This window comes from Kryptolebias marmoratus, linkage group LG17 (genome assembly GCF_001649575.2).
Source record: "Kryptolebias marmoratus isolate JLee-2015 linkage group LG17, ASM164957v2, whole genome shotgun sequence".
In the NCBI taxonomy this organism is placed as follows: Eukaryota; Metazoa; Chordata; class Actinopteri; order Cyprinodontiformes; family Rivulidae; genus Kryptolebias; species Kryptolebias marmoratus.
In genome coordinates this window covers 688567-699244 of record NC_051446.1, presented here as the reverse complement: position 1 = coordinate 699244, position 10678 = coordinate 688567, and the positions used below count along the sequence as shown (strand labels likewise).

Genomic DNA, 10678 nt, shown 5'->3' with positions numbered 1-10678 from the left:
AGCTTCTGTTGACATAAATTCCAGGGAGAATTGATAAGACTTAGGCCTTCAAGGCCACATCGGGAAGCCAAATGTAGATAATAACAGAGTTGTTTTGGAACAGGCTGACTTTGTTTTGAGTCTGCCTTGAAGTCTTTGCTGGTACATTCTCGAATCCAATATGCCGAATTTAAGGTCCAAATTGTTGTTCCGAAATGAGCAGCTTCTCCAAGATTTTAACCTGTTCCATATTCTGAGTCCAGAAATTGCATTTAGTCCAGAGGCCATTGTCTTTGATGATGGAATATCAGCCAGTTCGGAGTAGTTTGCAATTTCGCTCCTGTTTACAGTCTGAGTGCTGGTCGATCCGGGAACCCATCCACGAATTTGATGATAATCCAGGTAACTGCCTGGTCCAAACAGCAGAAATCCTGTTATCAAAAACCCAAATATAAAAGGAACCTCCACGTCGGTAGGTACACAGTCTTCCACTCCTGCCAGGAATCCACTGTATATCCAGCGAAACATATCCCGAGACTGGACTCTCCTTCACCCAGTCGAGGAAATTATATCAATTGCGTTGAGAAACCAGCTGATCAGATCCATATTCCTTAAATTTTTGGAAAATATGTAAAAAGAGGCTTTGAAAAAGGAAAGGCGGGGGTGGCACGAGGAGACAGAGAGAAAAGAAACACGTCCGCCTTCCACCAGGAGCAGGAAAAAAAAAAAAAAAAAAAGGGGTGAGGTTGGGCCCGTTTTCACAATATAAAACTGCATTTACAATCCATTTAGTTTTATTTCACTATAACATGTCCATGCTTTAATATTAGCACTGGGTGAAAAACTGTTGGACCAGTAAAATAAACTATAACAGTTCATTCCATATTTTATTCTGCTTTATAGAAACATCTGAACATTATATTAGATTGTTTTTTCTCCAGATTTGAACATTTCTGTCACAGTCTTTCTTTATAGGGGCATCATTGAATTTGAGAGATGTTGGTGTGTTCTGGTGCTCGATCATATTCTGATAGAACTCAAAGTGCATGCGGTGGATCATCTTCTCTGTTCTTGTTCCAGGTGTTCCCTCAGTGCTGCTGGATGAGCACTCAGCTGTCTGTTCATCAGAACAGCTCAGAGTTTTGTTCTGCGAGAACGCCATCATCCGGCCCAGTTCAGATCCAACACCAGCGAGCAGACAGGCTGCTCAGGTACTGTCAGCAACTTGTTCCTGATATGTCAGTTCACTTTGTGTTTCTGAAGATGGATCCAAACCTGCGGACCTAGAGGGTGTTCCAGAAAGAAGCTTTAACAAACTCTGAGTTAACTTACTCCAAGAGGGGTTACTCTGTTTCCTGTTTTTAACAATAATTGCAGTTTTACGCATTTTTACAAAGAGTCAAATAAATGTAGAAGTTAAATAGACCACGTTTATCTAAAAATCTCATCAGTCAAAATGTTTATTTGAAAAAAAATCTGTTTTCAGGAAGATATGTCTGTAAAATGAGATTCTTAAAACCATAACTTGGTTTTATAGTTAAAATTTGTGTTACAGATTATTTAATTAAAACAAACAAAAACTGGTGGGTGATGGCAGGTTTTATTCTAATCGTTTAATTTTTAAATAACATTTATGGTATTTATCAGTTTCTAAAATGTAAAGAATTCTATATTATACTTCCCTTACTGCTTCTATCCAGATATTTTATACCTGTATGATTATGAAATAACTACTAAACACTAATAAGCACCAAATAATCTCTGTCAGGATTATTCAGTTATCATCACCAGTTCTACAGGCAGCATCTCTTTAGGATGATTAAAAACCAAAAACGAGTCCTGGATTTTGACACAGAATCAAGAAGGTGGATCCAGATGTTTTATTACTGGAACATCAGTTTAGGTGGGAGGATTTTCTCAGGTAAAAGGTTCAGTGTTCGAATAATATTTGAAATCCAATCTGCTGCAATTGTAGGCTTGTAGAGAATAAAAAAGACCAGGTAAATGTAAATTACTTGTTTTTATTTTGTGGGTAATGTGGAGATGTGTTATTCAGAAAAAAAAATTCTGCAAATTAGATTTCACCATGATGAACAGACTTTGTTCTGAAGAGAGTTAGTCTGAGGTGTTGTACTGGATATGTGCGGTCGGAGAATGTTGCTGAGATAAAGCAGAATGATACCATTCGAACAAAATTTATGTGGGAAAAAAAACAACTCCAACTTGCCAGAGAACAGGTTTACTTCAGAGTCGGTTGCTATGGTGACAGACTCTGAGTTTTACTTCTCTATCTGGAACAGACAACTCAGTTTTCCCAAAATCAGGGTTAACTTACTCAGAGTTCTCACTAAATCTGCTTTCTGGACCACCTCCGTGAACATCTAAAATATTAAATATCATTATTATTGTGTCTTTGCAGAGTTTTTCATCTCAGCTGGGGAAGATGAGACAGAAGTTCGGTATGTTCGACAGCCCTCTCTGCTTCACACTTGTGACGTTACGTGGCGGGAAGGACAGCTGCTGTGGTGCCCTGAAGGCATTGAGGTCCATCGGCGTCAGCGTGGACGAGGCGTACTGCCTGGCTGGGGCGCCGCGCAGCCCCATACTGTCCCTGCTCCGACCTCACTTCCTGCTCAGTGATGGCTTCAGCAATTTGGATGATTGATGGAATAAATATTAGTGCCCCGCAGGAAAATCACTGCCTTTAAACCAATTTAGTAATCCTAAGAATGAACCTAAAGTTTTGGGTCATTTCATCTTACACACACACAGAGAGTTGAGTAAACAAAGCCTTACCAACAAAAGTTTTCAATAAATTCATGAAAGATATTTCAACAGTCATCTATCTTTTGTGTGTGTGTGTTTTTGTGTTAAATGGATTGTCTGGTCATTTTTGTAGTGATGTTTTGTCTAATAGTTATCAATAGTCAGTACTTTATCAGCTGTGACATCAGTCATAGCAAAGAACAATTTGTACAGGCTAGGCTATAGACTAGCCAAACAAGGACCCGTTTTGTGGTTCAAGCCTATAAAACAATACTTTCTCTAAAATGTCATACTAGTGTGAAAGAATTCTACAGTGGCTAATAAACCTATTAGTAAACTATTAATCAGCTGGGAATTGAGGAAACCTTTGGACTATCTAAACATGCTGATCAGGCAGACTGATAGATTCAGCAGCTTGAACACCCAAACATGCTCTCAAATGCTCTGCACATGTACCTTCACGTAGTAACATGGATGTTGTTTGACCTTAAAAACAGCAACAAACTAAACAAACTGTTATGCAAAAGTGTTGAAGTTTATTTTTAGTCAATGTAGCGTTCTTCCACATTGGTATGACAGTTTTGAAAGAGTTATTTTATAAGCCTGAAAAACAATCTAAAATCGTCTCTTGTTTGGCTAGCCATTACCTTAGCCTGTACATTTTAAGTAAGAGATGTCGTTCTGTTGGGGTCTTCGAGCAATGACCTTCAGCGTGCACTGGAACTGTTACAGCCCACTGTGAAGAAGCTGGGATCAGAGTCAGCACCTCTAAGTTTTAGACCATTGTTCAACTCTCACCTATGGTCAGGAGGTGTGAATTATGACTGAAAGAACAAGATCCTGGATACAACTGGCTGAAATGAGCTTCCTCTGTAGGATGGTTGGGATCAGCCTTAGAAATGAGGTGAAGAACTCCGTCATCCGGGGGAGCTTAGAGTAGAGCTGCTGGTCCTCTGCACTGAAAGGAGTCCTTCGAGGTGGTTCAGATGTTTGATTAGGATGCCTTCTGAGCACCTGCTTGTAGAGGTGTTCTGGGCATGTCCCACTGGAAGGAAACCCCAGGACAGAACCCAAAACTCACTGGAGGGATTATGTATCCTCTTTAGTCTAGGAACACCTTAGAAAGAGATGAAGGCTGTTGCTGGGGAGAGGGATGTCTGAGTTTCCCTCCTGGACCTGCTGCCTCTTCAACCCAACCAACAATTAGCAGCAGGTAATGGAAGCATGGGGGAGATACTTATTTGATCCTCCACTGATTTTTAAGTTTGCTTATTTGCAAAAAAAAAAACAGTTTTCTTTAACATTTTTTTTTATTTTGATAGAGTGAGACAGAACATCAACTAAAACTCCAGAAAAAAACATTTTATGTAAAAGTTAAAACCTTATTTGCCAATGTTTGAGGGAAATAAGTATTTGATCCTCTACAACTAGGATTCTGGCTCTCACAGATTGGTTATGTGCCCATGTAACACAGATTACTGTCAATCAAAAAAAATCAGTCAGTTACAGGCACTCTTGAATTCAACTTTTGTTTCTGTAAAGCCCATCTGTTCAAAGAATCAGTTGCTGTCAAAAGTCATCAGAGACAAGATAGCAGATCTTCACAAAGCTGGAATGGGTTCTGAGACCACAGCAAGAAGCTTCTCAATGAAGCAGATAAAGAAAATGAATGGAATGGATGGATGTTGACAATGTGCTGATTAGGATGGGAGTCTGTGACAAAGTGAAGATTCAACGCAAACTGCTGGCTTCCTTAGATAACTTTTACTAATTGGCTTCTTATAATGTATGAATGGTTTTGTACAGAGACCAGAGACAACTTTTGTTGTGACTCGGTGCTATATAAATAAACTAAACTGAATTAGTTTTTTTTCAGACCTACAATTTGGGTTTTGACCAATTACCAAAAAACCTTTAGATCAAAATATTTACATTTGGATCTTCAAATAGATGAAAAAAAAGTTGGAAAACCAGAGTTTGTTATTGTCATACCAGTTAGTCCAGATTAGTCAGTCATTCCAACTTGGCACTTAACTTTTTATGTATCTATTTTTTTATAGTTACAGATATTTTTATGTTGTTCTTTTGTTTCAGATTTAAAGAGTATAGGTTTAATGATAATTATTAAATAATTCTTAAATAGTACAAATCATCAGTATTTCAATAATTGATTTGTTTTGGTTAACTAAACACTACTGCTGTGGCCAACATTAATAAAAAAAATCCAGTTTAATCCACATTTTCTTCTGAATAATTCCACTTGAGTTGGCACAATCACAGTTTTTGTGGCATTCTGCGAGTTTGCTTCCTGGCTTCTCACTCCTGTTCCTGATTGGTCGGCAGTTTAAGCATCATCAGCTGCAGCAGATCAAGTTCATCAGTGTTCTGGATACTTAAGCCTGCAGGGAAGATCAGATTGGTGCTGGAGCATTGCTTGCTTCTGGTAAAGCATCTCAGCTGCTCGTGATTTCTGTTACCCGAGTCCTGTTAATGTTCTTGTCCTCTGAGTCTCTGGCTCCTGGAGCTTCCAGATCTTCACCTACCACCCTCAGAAGAATTTTCCCAAGAGCCACTCACCCGACCCGCCCTGCGCTGTAGCCGGTCTGCCTCAGTTTGGAATCCACTTACTTGTGACCACCTCCACCTGTAAATACTCACAGTTGAGACCCCGATCCTCACTTCAGTGCTGTGTTTCCTTCACTTACCTGTAAGAACAAACTCCTCGGCTACGTTCTAAAATACTACATCCCCACTGGCAATAATATATACTCACCTCTGATCCTCCTCTTCTGGATCCGGACCCATTTCCCTTCTCGCACTGTAAATAAAGACACTTACCTGATCATCTGTCTCTGGTGTCTGTCTATCGCCAAGCTGCTCGCCTTTGACTATCAGGTTTTTGTAAAACCTGATAGTTTTAGTAAGAAAAACAAAATTATAATAATATTTTTGTCACTCCTTTATTTAAACTGGTGTAATTTCTCTGTTGTAAACTAACTTGAAGTTGCTTCCTCTGAAACCTGATTCTTTCTCTTTTTTCACCTTTAAAGCCAGAGAGACAGAAGTTGTTTGAAAGGAATTTACAGAAGGCTCTTCAGTTTTTACCCGGCTGTTTTGTTGTTGTTTGCTGTGATGTGTATTGGCCAATGGGTGGCAGCAGAGAGTCACAGCCAGTAAATACTGCAAAATGGCTGATGTGGAGGCAGAGGCTGCTTCACACTTCCATAAACAGATAGAGAGAACTGTGGAGTCTAAGGCAACAAATCAGTTGAGAACAACAATCAAATATAAGTCAACTTTTCAAAAATTAGACTGAGTGAAACCACTCTTAGCTGGAAACACAAATCTGTAAAAAAAAAACAGACAAAAATCAGCAAACTGTTAATCTGACACAGCTGGCATCCATCCAGGGATTGCCACAAACGAGGGAAGAAAAAAAGTAACTTACATTATTCTTATACTAAATATAATAGATACTATTATGTCTTAATATGAGAAAGCCCACACTAATTTAGCTGCATAGCAAAGCATATTAAATATTACTATTATTACTGACAATAATACTTTGCTTTGCTTAGATCTACTCAGCAGGTGTTACACATTTGTCTATATTAGATTATCATTTGTATTTTCTTTTGTTAGCTAGCATTTGCTCTGCTTGTAATTGCTCATCAAAATGCAACTTCTTTTCCACCTGTTTTTATATTATAATTACAATCCCAGTTATTGTGTTAGTTCATATCATTAATAAGTTCTTTCAGCTGCTCCCTTTTTCCAGGGTTGCCACCAGTGGCGGCTGGTGGAGTTTTCTCCAGGGGGGGCTATAAATCCAAAATAGACATATACCAAAGGTTTTGGTATATGTCTATTATGGGATACCTTAGTATATGTTTTGGACCAAAACATAAACATATACAAGTTGCCACCGTGAATACAACCAATGGCAGTTGTTTTTGCACCAAATGCCCTTCCTGCTGCAACCTGGGCTCAAACCTGCACCCTCAGGATTATAAGACAGTGGCACTTGCCACCCAAGCCACCCAAGCCTTTGGGGCTCTTTGAGGACACCAGGGCCGAGGACACATCGGGACAGACCGCTACAAGAGATCCTTCCTGTCCACAGCCATCAGCATCTATAACAACTCTTTAACCAAACCAGGATTATGAGCTACAACAACATTTAATTTCTCTTTGGGGTTAATAAAGTATTTTTGAATTGAATTGAATTGTTAGTTTTTATAGTTATAGTGTTAAATTTCATATTAGTGTTAAGGCTCAGTTATAGTAGTGCTTTGTAGTGTTGCGTAGGGCTCCGCGCAGACCTGAGCCATCGGTTTAGGCGTTTACACTTGACATTTATATCTGTGCAGCGTTCTCCAAAAAGACAGGGGGCAGCATGCTGCATAACCAGTAGAAACGTAGTAAAAAAAAAAAAAAAAAAGAGAGCAGACCGAGCAGATGGCTGTCACATCAAATATGGCTGCACGTATTCAGGAGGAAGAGCTGTTGTGTTTATGACTGTGATACAGAGAGGATGTTTAAACTTAAAGCATTCTGTTTGACATTCATTGATTTATCTGCCTCAAATGAAATGTTGAGTGACATGACATTATAAGGATAGTTAGCTGTACTGTATTATTAGTTGTGATTCGCCCATCATAGAACTAAAATTTCTTACCTCTGGGGTCTATAAACACTCCTTTTTATTGACTGCAGCAGTAATCTCCTTCCATTAGTTTTGAGCCGTTTGATTATCTTTGTGATCTCTCATAGAGGGATAGTATAAATGCTGATTAAGGCAAATCAGCTTCACTAGGACACCAAAATCATCCATTTTGAATGGAGTGCGGTGCGCACGGTCCGCGGCAAGTTACAAAAATTGGGAAGTGCGCGACCACGTGACGAGACGGCCTTCACGCACGGGCGGGGACAGCGCAATTGCGTTACTGTTGGTGCGAGCACCCTCACGTGGTGATCAACGCGTCAAGTATAAATCTAGTTTAAAAGTCCTCATCATTCATGTGAATACTCTATAACTTAGCATTCCCTTACGCTGTAATATACTACAGTTTACTGCTTCTCTGCATCCTACTAATCAGCATTTCACTGTAAAGACAATAAAATTTTATTTAATCTAATTTGCATATCAGAAAAATTGCATTGCCCATTATAAATGTACAGTTTTTTGAGTATTGTGCATCTCAGCTTTTTAACTTTTAGTTGTTTGTTTCATTTAATTTATCTGATTTTATTCTTGGAGTGAGTTCTCCTGTGCCATATTTATGTAACTTTATATGTATCACTATCGGATGATGAGGTAGTGGTGTGTGACTTCCTTCATGCTTTGGTTGCTAAGCTGCAGTTAAAACATCCAAAAGTTTTCATTGTGATTTTAGTTACACCAGCTTGGAATCTAATAATAATAATAATGAATTTCATTTGTAACACACTTTTCATTAACAAAAATTTCAAAGTGCTACAAAGTGCAACTAAAATCAGTGATAAAATCATCATCATAAAATCATGTGGAGGCAGAATAGGCATGTTTAAAAATAAAAGTCTTTAAGCCTTTTTTGAAGTCAGCCAGTGGTTGCGGAGCTCTCGGATAGTCAGGGAGAGAGTTCCAGAGACAGGGGGCAGCCACACAGAATGCCCGATCTCCCATTGTCCTTAATTTGGATCATGGAAGGTGGAGGAGGTTACAGTTCTGTGATCGTAAAGATTGGGTGGATGAATGTAGAATGAGAAGGTCCTTCAGATAGTCCGATAAAATTCCATGTAGACATTGATGGGTATTGAGAGCAATTTTGTACTGAATGCTGTATGTGACAGGAAGCCAGTGAAGGTTATGGAGAATGGGTCTAATATGTTCAAATTTATAAGCTCTCAATAGAACACTGGCTGCACTGTTTGGAAAAAACAGAAAAAATTCAAGCTGAAATTGAATGTGCCAAATTGTGGTTACAAAATGCAAAAATTAGACGAGACCAAATTAACCAATCCAAAAAAAGAAAAGTCCAAAAAGAACAAGAGAAAACTTGATCTCTTTTTGTGCGCCCACAGACAATGAAACTCAACCAAGAGCACCTCGCCATCTCCAGAGGGACGAGGGGGAGGATGAGTCAGTCAACTCATCCTCACGCTCTGTTACTAGGCGATCACCTGCAGTTACTAGACTTAAGACAGAACTATTACAACAGACCGACTTACAATCTGCTTTTCAATCAGATAACGATAATAAGGGTGAATTACCACTTAAAGGTACATTCAAGGGTGAATTTCTTTCAGAGCCTGAAAATATTTTTAACTTTTCACTGTATCCAGGACAAAAGGGTACTCACTTGTATCCATCCTTAGAACATTTATAAAATTTAACTCCTTAAGCACCTCCAGAGGATGTGTCTCAGATTCGAAACAGGACAAGCCGTGATGTCCTCATTAACTAAACACTGGGCAAAAAGAAAAAAAAATACAAGGCGGTTACACAGGAAGAGATGTGCAAAATAGACCATTAGACTACAATGGGGACAATCACAAATTGGCTGATTGATATGACACGCAGTGGAAAGCACTGTGTGAATCCCACAGAGCAATGATGACAGCTCAGCCTATCAGCAGAACTTAAAAAGATGACTGGTTTCTGCTCCGAGGTGTGAGCCCCTTTATAACGCAGACTGTGTGACATTAAAAGTAAATATCTAGTAAAATAAAAAGACAAGTATCAGGTTACAGGAACCTGCATGGCACAATCTGGAAATTACAGTTGTAACAAAGGAAGAAAAACATGTTTCCGTGCATGACGATGAGGAGGAAAAGCGAAACGCTGCAAACTCCTCTGTCTCAAAGTTTCAAACAACTTGCACAATAATAACATCCTTTGCTTCCACGGTTGGAGCTGAAATCTCAAAACAAAACAAAACAAAACAACTAAGGAAGAAATACCTAAAACTGATTAAGCTGATCTAAGTAAAACTACAACCTTTTTTTTTTTTCAAAATCTGTTTATTGGTTTTCTGTACTTTACATAATGTACAAAGATAGACGAAATCTTAATTGAATAAATACCAAGTGTAAACACTATCAACTAAAAAAAAAAACTTCAACAAACACACCAACATAAATCATCAAGGTGACAAACATGTAAATTGCAGTGAGACATTGTTTTCTCAATTATGTCTCATTAGAGATAAATGCTGAGGTCCACCTCAGGAGTCCCGATCACAGTCCACAGAGCGGTGTTGGATAATATAGTGTTAGTGAAAAAAAAAAAAAAAACTGTCCTCCCAGGTCCGCAGTAGACAGATATTGATGGTCCAGTGTTGTGTACTTTCTATATAGTAAATTACACTTGAAATCCTTCAATTACACATGGCGACAGAGCTCAATTTACGCGTCTAAAATAAGAATCAGGCTGTGAACCTACCTTTGCTTATTCATCAATACAAACATTTTCACTTTTCAAAAATTGCAAAAAATTTTTCCACATCTCTTCAAACACAGAATATTTTATGGGGCGCCGTTTGTAAACGAGCTTGTGCTCAAAATTCATGCCTAAATTTTGTCACATTTAGCTTCAAACACTGTTTAAAAATTTAGTGTGGGTTTTCTGATGTCACCTTTTACAACATTTAGCTAGTTAAATGTAATTATTACAGCTACATGCTAAATATAAATATAAATCCTAAATGTTATATCTAAATGTTATATGTTAAATCTAAATATTATATGTTAAATCTAAATCCTAAATGTTATATCTAAATGTTATATGTTAAATCTAAATCCTAAATGTTATATCTAAATCTTATATGTTAAATCTAAATGTTAAATGTTATATCTAAATGTTAAATGTTATATCTAAATGTTAAATGTTATATCTAAATGTTAAATGTTATATCTAAATGCTAAATGTTGAAACTAAATGTTTAGCTAATAT

At 38.0% G+C, this 10678-nt stretch overlaps 1 protein-coding gene across 1 annotated transcript in view; it reads left to right on the top strand.

Annotated features, from left to right (window-relative positions):
- The window catches only part of LOC108249878 (cytosolic 5'-nucleotidase 1A), an 11171-nt gene extending 8351 nt beyond the window's left edge, over window positions 1-2820 (top strand). The window contains exons 5-6 of the mRNA XM_017439518.3: window positions 1060-1190; window positions 2399-2820. Of these exons, the coding sequence (XP_017295007.1) occupies window positions 1060-1190; window positions 2399-2644 (377 nt within the window). The 3' untranslated portion in view covers window positions 2645-2820. The remainder of the gene's footprint in view (window positions 1-1059; window positions 1191-2398) is intronic.
- Window positions 2821-10678: the final 7858 nt, after the last annotated feature.